This window comes from Aquarana catesbeiana, linkage group LG07 (genome assembly GCF_042186555.1).
Source record: "Aquarana catesbeiana isolate 2022-GZ linkage group LG07, ASM4218655v1, whole genome shotgun sequence".
Classification (NCBI taxonomy): domain Eukaryota; kingdom Metazoa; phylum Chordata; class Amphibia; order Anura; family Ranidae; genus Aquarana; species Aquarana catesbeiana.
In genome coordinates, this window is record NC_133330.1 from 161,075,417 (window position 1) to 161,096,813 (window position 21,397).

Genomic DNA, 21,397 nt, shown 5'->3' on the forward strand with positions numbered 1-21,397 from the left:
CCGGAACTACAAATGTAAACGAACCCTTACTGTTCTGAGCCCCCTATAAACCTGCCTTCCCACTGATGTGTTGCAGTTTACACAAAAAAGTGTAGCGTTATAAACCCCAAAACGGATTAGAATGAGTCAAACGATATGTTATGTGAAAACAGTATTACCAGCTGTTATGTGATGCTATCGGTGACGGCTTCTGCACCATCACTAGATTTTCTGTTCACATGAGTTTTTCTACAGTTTTACTTACCTACCTGATCCAGTTGATCCCTTCTATTGTAAAATTTGGGAAGTTTTCTTGTTTCCAGTAAACCTCCATAGACTCCTGGTGGTGTTTTTTTTCCTTCATTTTTTTTCTACAATCAACATTTGTGGACTTTTTTTTACCTAAGAACTTTTCATGGTGTTAATTGCATTGGACCTTCTGTGGTCCCTTATTTTTATTTTATTTTATGTTTTAATATTTTTCCTAAGCTTTTGGTATTTTGAATATCTGTTTCAGTTTATAGCACTTCATTTCATTCCACTTTGTATTCTACAGGATACATTTTAAGCTGGTAATACTGTTTTCACATAACATATTGTTTGACTCATTCTAATCCGTTTTGGGGTTTATAGCGCTACACTTTTTTGTGTATTGTTCTTTGCCTTGAGTCTATAGGTTTGTTGGCTGCTATTTTTTTTCCCCCCATTTTTTTAGCGCAGCGCTGTATTTAACTTTTTTTTTTTTTTTACTAATTTTGATGTGTTGCGGTTTACCTGCACCGTGAGTGCAGTGCATCAGTGACTTTCCTGGGTTAGCTGCGCTTTGCCATAGCCCAATTACCGTATTTAATCAGCGTATAACACGCACTTTTTTCCCCTTAAAATCAGGGGAAAATCGTGGGGTGCGTGTTATACGCCGATCCCCCGCTATTTTGTGATCTATCGGAGCGATCACCGCCGACATTCACATAGCGTGTAGTTTTAAATATGGCGCCGCGGAGTTCGGAGGGACTCAGCGGCGCTGAACGAGCGCCACCGAGAACACAGTGACTGGGCGGAGCCGAGATACACATAGCCGAGGGTTCTCGGCGCCGTTCAGTCACGCCCAGTCCCCGCCATTGGACTTGTGTTATGTCCATCATAGGGACTGGGCATGACTGAACGGCGCCTAGAACCCACGGCTATGTGTATCTCGGCTCCGCCCAGTCACTGTTCTCGGCGGCGCTCGTTCAGCTCCGCCGAGTCCCTCCGAACTCCACGGCGCCATATTTAAAACTACGCACTAAACTTGTGTATGTCGGTGGTGATCATGTAATGTACACTGGGGGCAAGGCTGCACTGGGGCAAGGCTGCAGATGGACATTTAAATGTAAGTTTTTTTTTCCTTAAAATTCCCTCCTAAACTTGGGGTGCGTGTTATACGCCGGCGCGTGATATACGCAGATAAATACAGTATATTCTGCAGGTGTGGTGCACTTTGAAAGTTCATCAAATGCCTGCATTCAGAAAGTGCATCACACCTGCAGAATATAATAAAAGTCTATGGCTAAGCGCAGCAAATCTGCTGGTACACTGCAATGCACCCATGGTGTGGGTAAACCACAGCGCATCAGTATAAAAGCAGCCCTTTACTATTATATCAAGTGTATTGCTTCACACTGACCTGAAGATCTCCTCTGTCCTGCTGCTGGCACCACTCTGGAGACCGCTAGCATGAATAAGAGGTGGAGTGCGGTTGGTGTCACTCAACATGCGACAGGAGCCAGCACTACAGAGGCATCGGGTTTGCGGCTCTTGCTCCCTTCTATAATGGGATGGTGGGCCAGAAAGCCCAGACTTCGATCTACAAGTCCCCTGGCCACAATCTCGATTGGTTGCTGACCCCCACTATACAATGTACTATCCTTATGAAAGCAAGCAGGTCAAAAGATTCACCCACCACTCTAAACTACACAGAGTGGTGCCTGACTCAATCGCTCTACTAAATTGCAAAACTGTAGCTTTAACATCAGCCACGCTTACTTGGCAGACAACATATTGCCACAAACATGAAAATATTGTTGCTAGATCACTGATAAATCACACCAACTTTACTAGCCTGCATTAATACATTCTTCGGATTTGTTGCAGGCAGCAGACTCCAAGAGGGTATTCTTTCATCCCGCCCAGTATTCACTGATGTTTTGAGAGAAGTAACATTACTTGACAACCAACTGCTGGCAATAGACCCGTTGGAAGACCTGCTCTCTAGTAACGACCTAACAAAGCCCCTGTCAGCCATATATACCACGCTGCCTGCCTAGGGAGGTACCCAAGATGGACAGGCTGTGGAATACCTGGAAATCAGATACCCCCACTCTAGAAAGGGAGGACTGGGAAGCCTGTCTGGAGCAAGGTCCCAAACTGGTAATATCAGCTGGAGACAAATTGACACAAACAAAATTTCTACACAGGGTTTACTTCACGCCGGCGAGACTATCTAAAATATACCCTGATAGGGATCCACATTGCCCTAGATGTCAAACTCAGATAGGCACATATATACACATGTTTTGGGACTGTCCTGCATTGTCAAAGTTTGGCTAGGAGTGTATGATCATTTAAATGTTAAAATGGATTTGTCTGTTACAAAAACACCTGAGATAGCCCTATTGGGAATACACGAGGATGAACACAGGTCACATCATAGTAAAATTCTAATTTCACTCCTCTTCTATTATGCTAAAAAGGAGATCCTTGCTGGATGGACCTCGGCTAGCCCTCCGACCCTTTCCTCCTGGGAAAAGAGAGTAAACACTGCTTTGCCCCTCTATAGGCTGACGTATATTAGTCGGGGGTGCCCCTGGAAGTTCGACAAGGTCTGGCTACCATGGATTGGTGGATAGTATTGTCCTTGTTTTCTCAGCTGGGTGTCGGGTCACTGGGTTGTGGGCGGGAGGGGATGGACTGCTCCGTGGTTATGTTGCTATAAGGGTGTAACTAAACTGTTACAACGCTTCCCTCTCTGGTGTTGTGGACGCCTCTCCTGACTCCTTATCTTTCGATGTATTGACAAGCCTGATAGGAATACCGAGCATGATCAATAATCCAATACTAAAGCGAGTTTATATAGCTGCATTGGATACAGCAGGATAAATCTTATGTGAGTAAGAGTTTACCTCTAGTCAAATATATGATCCGTTTTTCTATGTACTTGCCTACACATGTCTTGTTTTTATTTCCTTTTTTTTGTACTGCATTTTATACTTTTCAATAAAGCACTCCTGATTGTTAAAAAAAAAAAAAAAACTGCTGGCAATACATAGTGTTTAAACCAAGAATAACTTCCTAGATGCAGGTTACTAATGGATTTATAAATAGTATGCCCCTTTAAAGTGGAATTCCAGTCAAAACTCGAAACCTACTCTCTGCCACATTCTAAGCTTAATCTATCTAGCCCTGTAAAGCAAAGAAAAAAAAAGTTGTTGTACTTGCCTGTTCTGCAGAGTATCTTATACGGATATATGCTGAGCTGTCAATGACGGCTTCTGTGTGCGGGAGTGTGCAGGAGAGGTAGTCAACAACGGAAGGCACATAGTAATTATGGGCGACGTCACCAGGCATTTCACAGCCGTTGTCCGTTCTCTCCTGCACACAGCATCCGCCGCCGGAGACCGAACGGACTTTCCTGCCCTGAAAAATCTTTGTTTATGAAGGGGCTTGGCAGCTTGTTTGCCAAGCAAACGTAAGATTTGAACACATGGATTTACTAGATCCGGAGAGTGCAAAATCTGGTGCAGCTCTGCATAGACACCAATCAGCTTACAGGTTTTTTTGTAAAAGCTTAATTGAACAAGCTGAAGTTAGCCAATCGGCTTCTTTCATGCATAGTTGCACCAGATTTTGCACTATTAGTAAATCAACCCCACTGTTCCAAAGGTTTAAAGATGTAGAAGCTGGTCCCCTGCAACGTGCTTTGATGAGAGAAGACCTAAGCTGTCCTTGGGACAGACTCACTCTGAAGAATTCCAGTCTACCATGAAAGGCTTCTGCTGAGAATATTTTTTTAAGGATACAGGTTTCAATATTTGCTCCCACAATGTAGCCGTTGACATCAAAGTTAATGCGAATGAATTTACCCTAAAAGGGAAGGAAAAAAAAAAAAACAAAAAAAAAAAACAAACAAACCCACAGCAAGTTATAATTTATGCAAATACATTTTTATAGATAGGAAAGACCATGTCAAAAAATAAAAAAAATGCACACATACCTTTCCAAAATATTAAAGTGGTTGTAAAGTCTTAAGGTTTTTCACCTTAATGCATAGAAACAATCTATGCTCCAGCACCCCCATTGGCTCCTGCCTCTGTCAATCAAATCCTGTGATATGGAAGCAGGGCAGAGTTCTGCTGTCTGTCAAAGGAAGCAGCAGCAGCTCTGTGCAAAACCATTGCAAAGAGCAAGTATAGGCATACTTTAAGAAGTATACAACCACTTTAAGAACCTGCAACAGCGAGTGATCCACAGCAGTACCAGAGGCTGCCATTGTCAATCTCCCAAACTGGCACTAGCAGTGGTTAGGAGCCTCAGCTTAATCAGTCTGACATGTTCCTTGGACAGTCAATTAGCCTCTAATTTCAGTACATTTAGACATAACTCTTCAGACACCTCAATGTGAGCAGGTCATTATTGAATGTGATGTATTAACATTTTTATGAGGTCAGAAGTGACTGAATAAATTGGATATTCTCTTCATTACTTAGTTTTTTTTATTTTTGGTTATTGTAGTGTAATGTTAAATAGGTGTGTGTCTGGGCAAATTTTAAATTTAGTATATTTGCAATACATTTTCCCTCGCTCCCCATGTTTTTATTAAACTCAGCAAGCTTACTTACAAATCTAGAGGAGTTGTCATTTTTGACAGTCTTGGCATTTCCAAGGCTTCAAGAATTGGATTAGCTTGCAACAGCTGTCGCTCCAGTTCACCCTGAAATATTTGAAAATGATGAAAAGTTTTATTAGTCACTGTAAAATGCAATAAAGGTTTATGGAGCAGTGTTTAAAGTAAAACTGCCCACGTGGATCAAAACAGGTTTGCTTTAAAGGATATCTAGTTAACATTTTCAGCAGGTACAGAAACTCTTGTTAAAAGTGCAAGTCCTTTTTCAATTCCTGTGAGCCAAGGACCACAATTATACCTCTCCCCTGTAAATCACTAATCCCCACACCAGCCTGAGTGAGTTCACACTTGTGCAATCAGACATGGCATGCGAGTCGCACCGCATTGCTGTGCAGATCACATGCGATCTCTGATGCGAATTCAGCCAAACTGTATGGCTGAAATTGCATCTCATTCGCACCAAAATGGTGCAGGACCCTTTTTTTGGTCTGCACTGGAATCAGGTCACATGGGTGTTCACACCTATGAGATCCGATTCCTGTATTGACACTGCAATCCGATCTGGGGGTGTCATTAACTTGATATTTACATCTCCAGTGGTTCGCAGAGGTCAGTGCGAACCAGTTTGCGATTCAGTTGCAATGCAGGTACCAGGTATGAATCGCAGTGTTTCCCGCATCGCAACAGTGTGAACCAGGATTAAAACCTAGCAGCATCGACCAGTTAAATAGAAACCAGCCGACATTCGGCCCATGTGTACTGGAGTCGGTCTGACAGAGGGGCATGACTGAAAAGGGTCAGCCGATTGGCTTCTGATCAGCACTCTCAGCCAATGGTGTCCCCCAAGTCAGAACACAATAGAACAGCATGGGAGATCGCTGTGCTAACGTCAGATAGTAAGTACAGCGGCTCCTCCTGAGCTGTCATTTGCACAGATTCCCCATCAACTGGGCAATACCTCCTGCCGAGAAATTGACTTCTCCCGAAGTGGAAGCCATCCCCGAAGACCGTGATCACTAGCAAAAGAATGCAACTATAAGCTTAGACTCCCATCCATAGAAGTCCCTCAGTTGAAATATGTAACAAATTCAGAGGAATATCAGAAGTACTGTATAAAATTTCTCACTTAAAATTTAAAGGCATCTCATACTAACCTGATCTTTTTTGGCTTTGTGTGAGGTTGCAACATAAGCCAGATACTGGATTACTTTTTTAGTATTTTCTGTCTTGCCAGCACCAGATTCTCCACTGGAAAAAAGGGACAATAATTAAAATCTAATGTCACTTCAAGCATTTTTATAGACTGAGCTAAGAGGGACAGGTAAAAAACACACAAACTTTTGTTCAAAAACCAGATAATTTTTCACTCAGGTGAGCTAGATTTTAAATCATAGATCTACAGATATCATTTATCAGTTTTATTTGAAAGCCCCTACCCCCCCAGTTCCACCTTCTGGTTTCCTGGAAAAAAGAGTAAGGCTTACATGGTTACCCAGTTTTAAGGAAGCATGACTTTAGTGTAATTTAGAATTGTATTATTGATTTAGCTGTTCAACATATGACTCATCTCTGACTTGCGGGTTTAAGAAAAAAAAAAAAAAAAAAAAAAAAAAAAAAAAAAAAATCACACACCTGTCAGCTCAGGTATACTAACCACGTAAAGTTAGTTCCGCAATCTCCCCCACTAAGCCATTGTGTTCTGACAGGGTGACAGCCCCACCAATAGAACACTCCAATCAGCGCCCTCTGCCATTGGCTAGGTGCGGTGATCGGAAATCGGTCAGATGCAGTTTTCCCAGCAGGTCATCCGATAGACCGACACACAAACGGGCCGAATGTTGGCTTTTTTTAACCAGCCGCCGTCCCGACATTTGGCCCGCGTGTAGGCGGCATAAGGAAACCAATGCACTTTCACATAAATAAAATGCATGCAATACTATCACTTCTATTAATCGTAGAATGCATCAAGAAAAAAAAAAAAAAAAAAAAACCTGCCTTTAGAACCACTTTAAGCCTTATGGAGACAGCATATTCAATGTATAAAGCTGATAAGCTCCCTGTTCAAAGTTTTTGAAACATTTAGCTTTTGTGACATTGTTGGGTATAGCTTCAATAATCCATCCACGTAAACCTTCAGTGGATTTTGCAGGCTTATCTGCAAAATGTCTGAGTACCTTGTTCTATGATCTCTTTACTTTATAGTCTTTACTACACAATGTTCTTGCCAATAGCACATTTTTTTATTGATGCCTTTTTCTGTTTGAACTAGGGTTGTCCCGATACCACTTTTTAGGACCGAGTACAAGTACCGATACTTTCTTTCAAGTACTCGCCGATTACCGATTACCGATACTTTTTTTTTTTAAATGTCACGTGACAGTGTTTTTTGTATTTTGTTTTTTTTTTTTAACAGTGCTTGCTTTTTTTTTTTTGGGGGGGGGGGGGGGGGGTGAATGGTGTATGTGTGTGGGGTGTTTTTTTTTTTTTTTTATATCAACTTTTATTTTTTTACAATAATATTTTTTTAATCTTTATTGTTTTTTTTTTTTAATCAGCCCTTTTGGGGGGCTTTGGTGAGATATCAGGGGTCTTAACAGACCTCTGATATCTCCCCCCTTGAGACAGAGAAAGAGACAGAGGATAGAGATTCCCCAGTCCCTTTCTCTGCAGCCTCAGCTGCACTGAGAATGAATGGAGAGAAGACAGCAGCTTCTCTCCATTCATAAACTGACACATCATAATCACAGGAGATTACAATGTTTCAGTTATTGTGAATGGACAGAGTCAGCTGACTCTATCCATACACAAAGGAAGGAGGAGGGGGACTGAGGAACGGAGGGGGAGAACGGAGGGGACAGATAAGGAGAGCAGTACAGAGGGGGACAGCGGAGAGGCACAGAGGAGGAAAGAGGAACGGAGGGGACAGCGGAGGGGGACAGAAAAGGAGAGAAGAACGGGGGGGGACAGCGGAGAGGCACAGAGGAAAGGAGGGGGCACGGAGGAGGATGCAGTGACAGTCAGCGGTGAGCGATCACCGCTGTATGTCACTAAAGCTGGTGAAAGCCGCTGGGGGAGAAGCTTGTAACTCCCCCACGCGCCGATCACAGCTGTCTTCCAGGTATCGGGGGAAGCATCGGGAGCATTTGCCCGAGTACAAGTACTTGGGCAAATGCTTGGTATCGGTGCCGATACCGATACTAGTATCGGTATCGGGACAACCCTAGTTTGAACTTTGTTTTTAGTTATGCATATTAGTCACCATGAAAAAGATATTGCAATGACACTGAGGGTTGTGATATCTAGTTTGTTTTTCCTGTTGTGGGTTTTGTTGTCCAACCAAAAATAGCACCCATATGTAGCCCATTTAAACAAGCTCCTTCTTGAGAAAGGGGCATTATAGTGCCAAAATGCATTGCCACAACCCCTTACAGCATGCAATGCCATCCTGCCACTTTGGATGTCTCACGGCTTCCAGAAATCCTTAACAGAGCAGCTTTGTTGCTCATCACCCACCCACCACTGCAAGCTGGAGGGTGGACTGCCATCTGCGGGACAAATGATTAAGCAATTTTCATTCCAAATCATGCGAGTGCATACTTGCTCTTATTTTACCCACGGTTTATTAAACCACTACACTGAATCAGTGGCACTCTATATTTGGCGTCTACATATTTGCCAGCGGGAGTCTCCCTAGATCCTGCTTTTGAGAGTGAATGCAGATGCTGCCAGTGATTAACCCCATCCCAACTGATTTATGGACTTTAAACAATTATAACTTTAGCAGGAATTTGGAATTTTCATATTTTGCACTTTGGTGATGTACTTTACAGATCACGTTACAGGAAGTGTAAAATCGGTGAAACATCTCAGTGATGAGCCCCGAGACCACAGACCATTAAAAAAAAAAAAAAAAAAAAGGAGCACATATACTTACGTGCAAAGGATAGCCTGATCTTCTCTGTCTGGAAGGAGAGAAACATTCAAATGGTTAAACTTTGATACAACTTGGGGGGGGGGGACACGACAAAAAACACAAACTTCTGCCTGTTTCAGTAGTTTTGTAAGCAGTTTTAAAAATCCTGCTTTCTTTTCATACATCAGGGGACACAAAGCCATAGTAATTACTATGTGGGATGTCCCATAGCAATGGCAACTGAAGGGAGGGAGACGCAACAAAAAAGGTAGGGCATTAAGAGGCTAGAGGACTTCTACTGCAGCCTGCAGTACACTATGCCCAAAGGCAATATCCTCATGACCTTTAACATCTATTTGATAGAATCTGGTAAATGTATGGACTGAAGACCAGGTTGCAGCCTTGCAGAACTGAGCCATAGAGGCCTGGTGATGCACCGCCCAAGAGGCACTAACAGCCCTGGTGGAATGCGCTTTGACATGAAAAGGAGGAATTTTCTTCTTTAGACCATAAGCTTGAACAATCACTTGTAAGTGATTGTTCAAGTAAGTCTGTGGCAGAGACTTTAGATGCGTACTGGCTGCTAGACCGGTGAGAGAGGCCTATCCAGACGAGCACGGAGTGTGTCCCATAAGGGGAACGCATTCTACATAATTGTTTGAATTCTACCGGAACATTTGTCGCTAAGATTTTGCAAGATGATATTTGAGTTTCTCCTGAGTTTCCTTTTCTGTCTCTTTCCTGCTACTTCCTAAAGTTTGACTGTTCAATAAAGCATTGAAAAACGTACTCTAGTGTTGGTGCGTGTGTGATCCAGCAGTAAACTCAACGGAACCCCTAGATCCGGTGCAACAGAGGGAAGCAAAGTGAAGGTAACAGACCCATTTAAACCAGCAGCGCCACCGTGAGTTGATGCTACACTACATCAAAGGAATGTAGTACCTTCTCTTCCCTAGATCGAGGCTTTGGGAAGAAAGAAGGCAGAATAATATCCTGGTTCAAATGAAAACCTGTCACCACTTTCGGTAGAAATTCTGGATGAGGCCGCAATACCACTTTATCCTTGTGCATGACTAAATACGGCTCCTTACAAGACAGAGCCGCCAATTCCGATACTCTTCTGGCAGAAGATATGGCGACCAAAAAGACTATTTTCCTTGTCAAAAGAACTAAGGGAATTTCCCGTATAGGTTCAATAGGCTGAGTTTGTAAAGCCGATAACACTAGATTTAAATCACAAGGATTTAGAGGTGCCCTGACAGGGGGATTAATTCTTGTTACCCCCTGAATAAAACTACGCACCATAGAGAGTGAGAAGCAAGAGGCCGTTGAAAAAATACTGCTAAGGCCGAGACCTGGCCTTTGATAGTACTCAAAGCCAGCTTCATCTCTAATCCCATTTGCAGAAATTCAAGGATCCTACCTATGACATACTTCCTGGGGTGCCACCCCCTGGATCCACACCAGGAAACATATGCCTTCCAGACTCTATAATAAATGACTCTGGAAGCCGGCTTCCTAGCATTAACCAAAGTAGTCACTACAGAAGGAGATGACCCACGATCCCTTAGAATGTGGGTTTCAATAGCCAAACCGTTAAATTTAGCGTTTGTAAGGTAGGATGGAATATCAGACCTTGAGCAAGAAGGTCTGGCCACAATGGCAGGGTCCAAGGGACTCCTATCGCCATCTTTATGATCTCGGCAAACCAAGATCTTCTGAGCCACCAGAATCACCTCTTTCCGTTCCTGTTTGATCCTGCGGAGAAGGCACGGAAGTAGCAGAACTGGAGGAAATGCATAGATTAGTGAAAACTGATCCCATGGGAAGACCAAGGCGTCTGTTCCGCATGCTAGCGGGTCCTTCATCCTTGACACAAGTCCTGTCGACTTTGTTGTTGAATCTGGACGCGAACAGATCTACGTCCAGGACACCCCATCTCTGACATATCGACAGGAAGATGTCGGGGTGAAGAGACCATTCTCCCGGAAACAACTGCTGGTGACTCAAGTAGTCCACCTGTCAATTCTCTTTCCCCGGAATAAAAACCGCTGATAGACAAGGGATGTTGCTTTCTGCCCAAGCTAGAACCATATTCACCTCTTTTTGAGCTGCACAACTTCTCGTGCCGCCCTGGTGATTGATGTAGGCTACCGCCGTGGCATTGTCGGATTGAATCCTGACAGGACAATTCTGCAGCCTGAACGTCCAGGATTCTAGGGCAAGACGTACTGCCCAAATCTCTAGAATGTTGATGGATAAGGTCCTCTGACTTGGACCATCTCCCCTGGACAGAAGCTTCTTCCAGGACTGCTCCCAACCTAGAAGGCTGGCATCCGTTGTTACCACTTTCCAGGATACTGGTAAAAAAAGACTTCCCCTTTTGGAGGTTGCTGGATATCAACCACCAACTGAGGCTCAGACGCACCTGGGGGGAATAAAAGCATTGGAAAGTCCAAGGCCTGAACCTTCTTGTTCCAGGCCGACAGGATGGCGTTTTGTAGCAGTCTTGAATGAAACTGCGCATAAGGGATGGCCTTGAAGGAGGCCACCATCTTCCCTAACAATTTCATGCACATCCGAACGGAAGGACGGAAGGATTTCTCTTTGTTCTGACAAGATGAATTAGTTCCTTTATGGAACTGATTATTGCCTGGGGTAGGAATACCTTCTTTTGCACTGTATCTATGATTAGCCCCAAGTACTGTAATCTCCTTGATGGTGTCAAGGAAGACTTCTCTAGATTGAGTATCCTAGGCTTTCCAGGTAGCTTACAGCTGAGATTAGATTTTGGTTTAGACCAGAAACGGATTGATCTATTAAAAGCAGATAGTCTAAATAGGCTAGGCCCATTATGCCCAGGGCCCTTAACCTGGCTAAGAGAGGTGCCAGGATCTTTGTGAACACCCGTGGTGCAGTGGCTAGACCAAATTGCAGAGCCACAAATTGAAAATGGCGATTTTCTACCACGAAGCGCAGAAATTTCTGATGAGCGGGAAATAGACACGTGGAGATATGCATCTTATCGATTGATGCCAAAAACTCTCCTCCTTGTAAAATGGAAACAACCGATCGGATTAATTCCATGCAAAAGGATCGGATATTTAAGTGCCAGTTTAGATCTTTGAGATCTAAAATGGGTCTTACCTCCCAGTTTGGTTTTGGAACCGTGAAAAGGTTTGAATAAAACCCTGAACCCTGTTCCTCTAAAGGAACCTCCGATATCACCTTTTGGGATAAGAAATGATCCAAAGCTAAAAAGGAGAGACTTCCTTTTCTCTGGATCTTTGGGAATACTTGATTTTAGATAACGAGGAGGCGGGAATTCCCGGAACTCTAGTTTGTAAGCTAGAGAAACTGAGGAAGCCACCCATCTGTCTTGACATTGTTGCTGCAGATCTTTGAAAACTGCAGAAGCCTTCCCCCCCACCCGCGCGAGCGCCCCTTCATAAGGAGGCCTTAGTATTTTGTTTTGCAGGCTTTCTGCCCCAAGACCTCTTTGGGCCCTGGAACTATCCCTGAGGTCTACCTCTTGAGCTTGATGGTGGAGGCTGTCGAGACTGCCTAGAGGCAGACGTTCCTGGCACTGGAGAAGAAGCACGCTTAACCACGTGCCATCCGCGCTATGGCCGAATGACGGCCACAGCGCGGACATGAAATCCCGGGAGGCCGTCATATGACGGCCTCCCCTGTGCATGCGCTCACCAAGTCACTGAGACTCGGCTGATCACCGATCCGAGTAAGGGGCCCGTCCCGGCCCTTTACCATGTGATCAGCTGTCAGCCAATGACAGTTGATCACATGATGTAAACAAAAGATCGGTACTCTTTTTCTACTCACGCTGATAGCGTGAGTAGAAAAAAAAGCCGATCACCGGCTCAGATGAGAGGGACATCGGTCCCGAAGTGGAAGAGGCACATCTGCCTCATCAGTGCCACCTAGCAGTGCCACCTAGTAGTGCAATAGATCAGTGCCCATTATTGCCGCCTATCAGTGCCCATCACTGCTGCCTCATCAGCGTACATTGAAGGAGAAAAATTACCTGTTTTTTTTTATATTTTGTGATAAAAAAATTAAATTTATTTTATTAACCAGTTGCCGACCGCCGCACGACGATGTACGTCGGCAGAATGGCACGGGCAGGCAAAAGGACTTACAGGTACCAAGACACCAAGCAGTTTTCCCCTAACCCCCCGCAATAAAGTTTTAACCCCTTGATCACCCCCCGTCGCCAGTGTCGCTAAGCGATCATTTTTCTGATCGCTGTATTAGTGTCGCTGGTGACGCTAGTTAGGGAGGTAAATATTTAGGTTCGCCGTCAGCATTTTATAGCGTCAGGGACCTCCATATACTACCTAATAAATGTTTTAACCCCTTGATTGCCCCCTAGTTAACCCTTTCACCACTGATCACCGTATAACTGTTACGGGTGACGCTGGTTAGTTCGTTTATTTTTTATAGTGTCAGGGCACCCACCGTTTATTACTTAATAAAGGTTTAGCCCCCTGATCACCCGTCGGTGATATGAGTCGCCCCAGGCAGCGTCAGATTAGCGCCAGTACCGCTAACACCCACGCACGCAGCATACACCTCCCTTAGTGGTATAGTATCTGATCTATACTAGCGTCCCCAGCAGTTTAGGGTTCCCAAAAACGCAGTGTTAGCGGGATCAGCCCAGATACCTGCTAGTACCTGCGTTTTGCCCCTCCGCCCTGCCCAGCCCACCCAAGTGCAGTATCGATCAAGACAAACACAGGCCCGTCGTGCCCATCCTGCAGCACCCGTACTTCCCCCATTCACATCCCCAACCAAATGCAGTCGGCTGCATGAGAGGCATTTTCTTTATGTCCTCCCGAGTACCCCTACCCAACTAACCCCCCAAAAAAGATGTGTCTGCAGCAAGCGTGGATATAGGCGTGACACCCACTATTATTGTCCCTCCTGTCCTGGTCTTTGCATTGGTGAATGTTTTGAACGCTACCATGCACTAGTTGAGTATTAGCGTAGGGTACAGCATTGCACAAACTAGGCACACTTTCACAGGGTCTCCCAAGATGAGAGAGAGAGAGAGAGAGAGAGAGAGAGAGAGAGAGAGAGAGAGAGAGAGAGAGAGAGAGAGAGAGAGAGAGAGAGAGAGAGAGAGAGAGAGAGAGAGAGAGAGAGAGAGAGAGAGAGAGAGAGAGAGAGAGAGAGAGAGAGAGAGAGAGAGAGAGAGAGTTTTATCATGTTTGCTTTTCAGGTATGCAATTTTTTTTTATACTTTACCGTTTACTGTGTTTTATTGTTAACCATTTTTATGCCTTCAGGTACGCCATTCACGACTGAGTGGTTATACCAGAATGATGCCTGCAGGTATGGTATCTTGGTATCATTCTTTTCAGCCAGCGGTCGGCTGAGAATGCAGCCAGTGATTCAGCCAGCTAACCATAGAGCTGATCAGAGACCAGAGTGGCTCCAAACATCTCTATGGCCTAAGAAACCAGAAGCTACGAGCATTTCATGACTTAGATTTCGCCGGATGTAAACAGCGCCATTGGGAAATTGGGAAAGCATTTTAATCACACCGATCTTGGTGTGGTCAGATGCTGAGGGCAGAGGAGAGATCTAAGGTCTAATAGACCCCAATTTAAAAAAAAAAAAAAAAAAGCACCCCTGTCCCCCCCCTGCTCTCGTCGCGCTAAGGTGAACGCAAGCGTTGGTTTGGCGTCAAATGTAAACAGCAATTGCACCATGCATGTGAGGTACCACCACGAAGGGCAGTAATTTTAGCAGTAGACCTCCTCTGTAAATCTAAAGTGGTAACCTGTAAAGGCTTTTAAAAATGTATTTATTTTGTTGCCACTGCACGTTTGTGCGCAATTTTAAAGCATGTCATGTTTGGTATCCATGTACTCGGCCTAAGATCATCTTTATTTCATCAAACATTTGGGCAATATAGTGTGTTTTAGTGCATTAAAATTAAAAAAAAAAAAAGTGTGTTCCCCCCCCCCCAAAAAAAAAAAAAAAAGCTGCGCAAATACTGGTGAAAAAAAAAAAAAAAAAAGAAACACCCACCATTTTAATCTGTAGGGCATTTGCTTTAAAAAAAATATATAATGTTTGTTTCTCATGTAAACAAAGTATCAGAAAGGGCTTGGTCTTCAAGTGGTTAGAAGAGTAGGTGATGTGTGACATAAGCTTATAAATGTTGTGCATAAAATGCCAGGACAGTTCAAAACCCCCCCAAATGACCCCATTTTGGAAAGTAGACACCCCAAGCTATTTGCTGAGAGGCATGTCGAGTCCATTGAAAACCAAGGCGGTGCTTGGTTTTCGGGGTCCGGTACGCGGCTAGGCTCCCAAAAAGTCTCACATGTGGTATCCCCGTACTCAGAAGAAGCAACAATGTATTTTGGGGTGCAATTCCACATATGCCCATGGCCTGTGTGAGCAATATATCATTTAGTGACAACTTTGTGCAAAAAAAAAAAAAAAAAAAAAAAGAAAAGTCACTTTCCCGCAACTTGTGTCAAAATATAAAATATTCCATGGACTCAACATGCCTCTTAGCAAATAGCTTGGGGTGTCTACTTTCCAAAATGGGGTCATTGGGGGTGGGGGGGGGGGGGGTCGGGGTTGTGCCACCTGGGCATTTTATGGCCTTCAAAACTGATAGGTAGTGAGGAGTGAAATCAAAAATTTACGCCCTTAGAAATCCTGAAGGCGGTGCTTGGTTTTCGGGGCCCCGTACGCTGCTAGGCTTCCAAAAAGTCCCACACGTAGTATCCCCGTACTCAGGAGAAGCAACAGAATGTATTTTGGGGTGCAATTCCACATATGCCCATGGCCTGTGTGAGCAATATATCATTTAGTGATAATTTAGTAATTTTTTTTTTTTTTTTTTTTTTTCATTATTCAATCACTTGGACAAAAAAAAAAAAAAAAATTAATATTCAATGAGCTCAATATGCCTCTCAGCAATTTCCTTGGGGTGTCTACTTTCCAAAATGGGGTCATTTGGGCGGGGTTTGTACTGCCCTGCCATTTTAGCACCTCAAGAAATGACAGAGGCAGTCAAACTAAAAGCTGTGTAAATTCCAGAAAATGTACCCTAGCTTGTAGACGCTATAACTTTTGCGCAAACCAATAAATATACACTTAGACATTTTTTTAACCAAAGACATGTGGCCGAATACATTTTGGCCTAAATGTATGACTAAAATTGAGTTTATTGGATTTTTTTTTTTTTATAACAAAGTAGAAAATATTTTTTTTTCAAAATTTTCGGTCTTTCCGTTTATAGCGCAAAAAATAAAAAAACGGCAGAGGTGATCAAATACCATCAAAAGAAAGCTCTATTTGTGGGAAGAAAAGGACGCAAATTTCGTTTGGGTACAGCATTGCATGATCGCGCAATTAGCAGTTAAAGCGACGCAGTGCCAAATTGGAAAAAGTGCTCTGGTCAGGAAGGGGGTAAATCCTTCTGGGGCTGAAGTGGTTAAAAATTCAGTCTTTTTACATTTTTTTTAACAAAAATAAAAACCGCAGAGGTGATCAAATACCACCAAAAGAAAGCTCTATTTGTGGGGAAAAAAAAGATAAAAATTTCATTTGGGTACAGTGTTGTATGGCCGCGCAATTGTCATTCAAAGTGCGTCAGTGCTGAAAGCTGAAAATTGGTCTGGATAGGAGGGGGGGTTTAAGTGCCCAGTAAGCTAGTGGTTAAAGGAGAAATGTTTGAATTTCTTCTTTACTGGTAAAAGAACTTTTTCCATTAGAAATCCTTTGGATATATTTATCTAGATCATCTCCAAACAACCGTTCACCATGAAAAGGGAAACTGGCTAGAAGCTTTTTACATGGTGCTTCCGCTGACCAATTTGTCAGCCATAGGACTCTGCGTGTATGTACTAGTCCCAGCATAAGTGGTGAGGCTTGAATGATAGAATCTTTCATAGCATCCACCATAAAACATGGTGCATCTGATATGCCAGCCCATTGCTGGGCCTGTTGATCAGGAAAAATTTTAAGTATCTCCTCAAACTGATCCTTTATGGACTGAGATACCCCAATTGTCGCAAGAACCAGCTGCACTACTGAACCTGCCAGAGACATGTTGTTCTTAAAAAGAAGTTCAAATTTTGTATCTGTTGGATCTTTTAACATTTGTGCATCGTCTACCGGACAAGTGAGATTTTTATTCACCGAGGCGATTGCAGCATCAATTGCTGGAACCCCCCCATTCCTTATAGAATTCCTCCTCCATAGGATATAGTGTAGAAAATTTCCTTGGAGGAAAAAACAGCTTATCCGGGTGTTCCCATTCCGAATACATCAGCTTTTTTAGCCAAGAATGGATAGGAAAAGCATCCCCCGACTGTGGTGGCTTTAGTGATCCCAAACCAGAGGTGGGCTCATCACTAGACTGCACTACAGGCAGCAAAAACGTTGAGCGAACCAATTTAGTAAGGGAGTGTACCAGCAAACTGTCTTGTGAGATTACTCCCTCTCCACCAAGATCCTCAGAAGAGGATATATATTAGTATCTTCCAGGTCTTTTGGAAGACCTTCCTGATCCCCTGCTCCTTGTACCTCAAAAAAAGGATCCTGAGCACTAGATGGGGATCTGCTACGCTTAGATCCACTATGGAGAGTGATCATAGCATCAATCTTCTTTTCCAAACTAGAAATGGTAGAAGAAAAAAACCTCCTGTGTGATATAAAGAGGGGCTGAAGTGTCTAGCGCTGCTGCAACACCAGTCCCCCCTGATGGCTCATTCTGACCGACCACATCACTCTGAGGAGGATGACATTTAGGTCATGGATTTAGGTTGTTGTAAAACACTCGGACCCTTGGAATCCTTTGAGGAGTTCCTGGTCCCTCTTCCACTCATAGCCTTAATGTACAAAAACACATGCAAACACTGCTAGGTTATAGTCCAGCAATATAATGATGCTATTAATACCCAGCCTGAAGCAATAATAATGTGTCAAGGGAAATGCCTGTGTCACCAAACCTGAAGCAATGCCACCTCTTTGCTCTTGTGTCCCTCCACAGCCAGCAACAGCACACAGTGTGCTTTTAAACACTTCCTCCACGTGTTCCCGGAATCTGAGAACGCCGACGCTGTTAGCCCCGCCCCCCCACATTGCCTACGGCTCTGCCCTCCCTAAAAAAAAAAAAAAAAAAAAAAAAAAAAAAAAGGGATTTCCCGCGTAGGCGGCGGACTACAGGTACCTTCGGACCTAGAGCTAGACCGGCGAGGGGGGGTAAAAAAGCCGCCAGGCGGCCGCAGCGTTTGTTTTTTTTTTTAATTGTATCCAGGCTTAAAACCGCCCTGAGGGGGGAATCCCATCATAGGGGCCACTGATGGGGAGACAATTCACCCCTTTTCTTACCGGAGGATCTGCTGTTTTGGCCGGAGGAGAAGGAGGAATGCTCGGCTCCTGACACCGTGCGGTTTCCAGCATGAGGCGGTGAGTGCTCAACACAGCCCCCAGTGGTGACACATAGGCATGACAACATTAGTCAGTTAAAGGAGACTTTACATGAAAAATTTCAGAAAAAAAAAAATCTCCACTTACCTTTTCCCCGCCACAGGGTTATCTGTGGTAAAACCATCAGATCCAATCTTCACCCTTCACGGTGGGCTCCGTAAAACCTTCAGGAACAGGGGAACCTTGAGGTATCCCACAATCCTGGACCTGCAACAGCACCCTGCCAATAAAACTTTATTGGCCTTACTACCAAAAGTACTGGATCCCAGGGTCCAGCTCTCTAGAAAGAAGCATTTGCAAGCAAAAACCTTGTTTCTTCGAATACGATGCCCGGGTACCATTCAACCTGGTATAAAAGACACTCTGAATGGATCCATCAGCATGGCTAGCCCCAGCAAGGATTGTTCCAGTGGAGCTCAGCACAGCACATCTTTACTCGTGACCAACACTTTAGACACTGGCGAAAAAAAACTGAATACTTCCAGTAGTGGGAGGGGTTATATAGGTAGTACACTTATTAATTTAGGGTGTGCCAGTGTCCATCACCTGAAGGTGGCCTATAACCCACATAGTAATTACTATGGCTCTGTGTCCCCTGATGTATGAAAAGAAAGTTATTTTTTAATTTTTATTAACTTAATTAAGAACACTTACTTGATGTACACTCAAGTGTGCCTGTAGTGTACTATATGTAGGATGTTTTCCACTGACACCCCTCCACACCTGTCACTGGTTAAGGTACATGGGGAGCTCAGCAGCAGAGAATGGGGTGGCTGTATAGAGACACTAATTGCAGTGCCCTTTGCATTCATTGCCTGCCACAAATTCATGTACCTGCATCAACAGGTACATGAATTCATCACCCGTACTAATCTTAGTTTAAAGGAGACAATGGAATTCTAGAGTGTCTACAACACTACGTATCTCCCTCAATATCTGTTTTTGAAAGGACAGACAGTTTATCAACCTAATAGTCAAATAAAAGCTTTCTGAAAGTAATATTTTTTAAGCAGGATGACAGAATTCACCTAGAATATGGGATATTTATAAAAGTATATTGGCATACTACTGCTGTAAATTATATTAACAGCTCTACAACCGTATGAAGCAAAAGGTTCTGTTGCTGTGCTTATTTCTTTGAATTGCAGACAAACTACATAAGGTTTACTTTAAAATAGTCCATCTACTCTGCATTTTATATATCGGTTAACATAAAAGAATACCATTTACCACCGAGTGAAAATAGATTTAGCAGATGTGATAACACCGCCCTTCAATACAGAGCAACAATAGTTGGTTACAACAGGATGATTACATCCAAGCTTCGATACAGACACACAAAAAAAAAAAAAAAAAAAAAAGCACACAGGAAGCTTGCCCCACCTCCTTACACAGCATGATCCATAAAAGGAAGAAAGATGAAGCTGTAGTACAGTGATGCAACTACAAGCTGACTCATTTCTAGCTTCCGCTATATCTGTTTTAACAGACACATAGCTACATTACTAAAATAGAAATGAATGTTATGGCATAATGTTTATAGTTCAAAGGGACACTCTACTGCAACTAATTGCATAAAGAGATTGTAAAGCATGTTTTTTTCTCTTTTTAAAAACACGTCATGCTTGCCTCCACTGTGCAGTTCGTTTTGCACAGAGTCGCCCCGAACAGCCTCTCCTGGCTCCTCCTCACATCAAGTGTCCAAGCTAGAGAAGCGCTTTTATGGTGGACACATGTGTGGGTGCACTCCGAGTCCTGCATCTGTGTCCATTCACAGAATACAGGACTCGGCCCCGCGTCATTGGATTTGACTGACAGCAGTGGGAGCCAATGGCTGTGCTGCTATCATTTTATCCAATCAGGACACAAGACACCAGCTGTAGCTGGTGTGCTCGTTCACGGCCGGCGAAGGATCAGGGTCAGGTAAGTAAGAACAGGGGCTGCAGCACCATGGGAGGTTTTTCACCTTAAAGCAACAGTGCTATGTAAATGACACTGGCAGTGAAGAGGTTAACAACTAGAGGGCAGTGTAAGGGTTAAGTATGTCCTGGGGAGTGTTTCTAACTGTGGGGGGGCGTGGCTACATGTGACACGTCACTGATCTCTGCTCCCGATCACAGGGAGCAGAGATCAGTGACACTGTCACTAGGCAAACGTGGAGATGCTCGTTTACATTAGCATCTCCCCGTTCTTCCTCTCCGTGAGTCGATCGCGGGTATCCTCTCGGCGATAGAGTCCGCGGGACATACAACCTGACTCACGGAGCTCCCGGCCAGCGCGCGCAATGGCATGGCGGCAAATTTAAAAGGGAACGCCCATTTGCCCAGCCGCGCCATTCTGCCATTCGGCGTCCCCCGGTCGGGACCCGGTTAATAAGCACCTGTCATTTCAGATCCATCATGGCAGCGCCTGTTAGCGGGTATCCACTCACCTGCCGCCATGTCCCTCACCTTGTTACGTCACTGCCACATCACCCGCCTTTCCATTAAAGTGAATGGGACTGTCTAAGTCAACAGCGGGTCAGAAGAGGAGCCACTGCGGGACAGATGACAGTTGCTCAAAAAAAAAAACAAAAACAGGATTTCCAGTGAGTGACAGGTGATTTACATATCTCGTGCACTAGCCTAAGACATGCATTATTTTTTAATTCCCACCCCCACTCCTTTCTTCAGCAGCTCTGCAAGGATTGGCTGTTCCATACCTCAGCATAATTTGGCATCCTGAAGTCATGTGGTTACTTTCCTGTCTTTTCACTGGATGTTAGAGATCATAGCAGAAGCTCAGTGTAAGAAATACACAGGAGAAAATGCATATTGACAAGGGGAGTGTAGAGGTGGGCGGGGAGTCGACTGACATCACGACTCCACCAACCAAGCTCCAGACAACAGACCCACCCACAGAATCTGCAGTTTTTCAAGTCTCATAACAGACAGAGGGGAGACATTTGACAGGTAAAGATACATGCAGGAGGCATGTATATCCCTATAGATAACCCCTATGGCAGTAGTTTAGAAAGTATGACATTGGGTTTACATCCTTACCTGTAGGTACTGTGAATATCTCTTAAACTTGCACCGTTTAGAAGATATTCACTGTATCCACATGTGTAGACGTAATCAGCACATGCGCACTGAAGAAACAGCTCGCTC

At 43.9% G+C, this 21,397-nt stretch overlaps 1 protein-coding gene across 1 annotated transcript in view; it reads right to left on the reverse strand.

The window, feature by feature from the left end:
* The window catches only part of MYH9 (myosin heavy chain 9), a 163,461-nt gene that overhangs the window by 84,251 nt on the left and 57,813 nt on the right, over positions 1-21,397 (reverse strand). Inside the window, 5 exon segments of the mRNA XM_073592809.1 lie at positions 4,035-4,098; positions 4,854-4,897; positions 4,900-4,945; positions 6,013-6,106; positions 8,793-8,820. Coding sequence (XP_073448910.1) covers positions 4,035-4,098; positions 4,854-4,897; positions 4,900-4,945; positions 6,013-6,106; positions 8,793-8,820 — 276 coding nt within the window.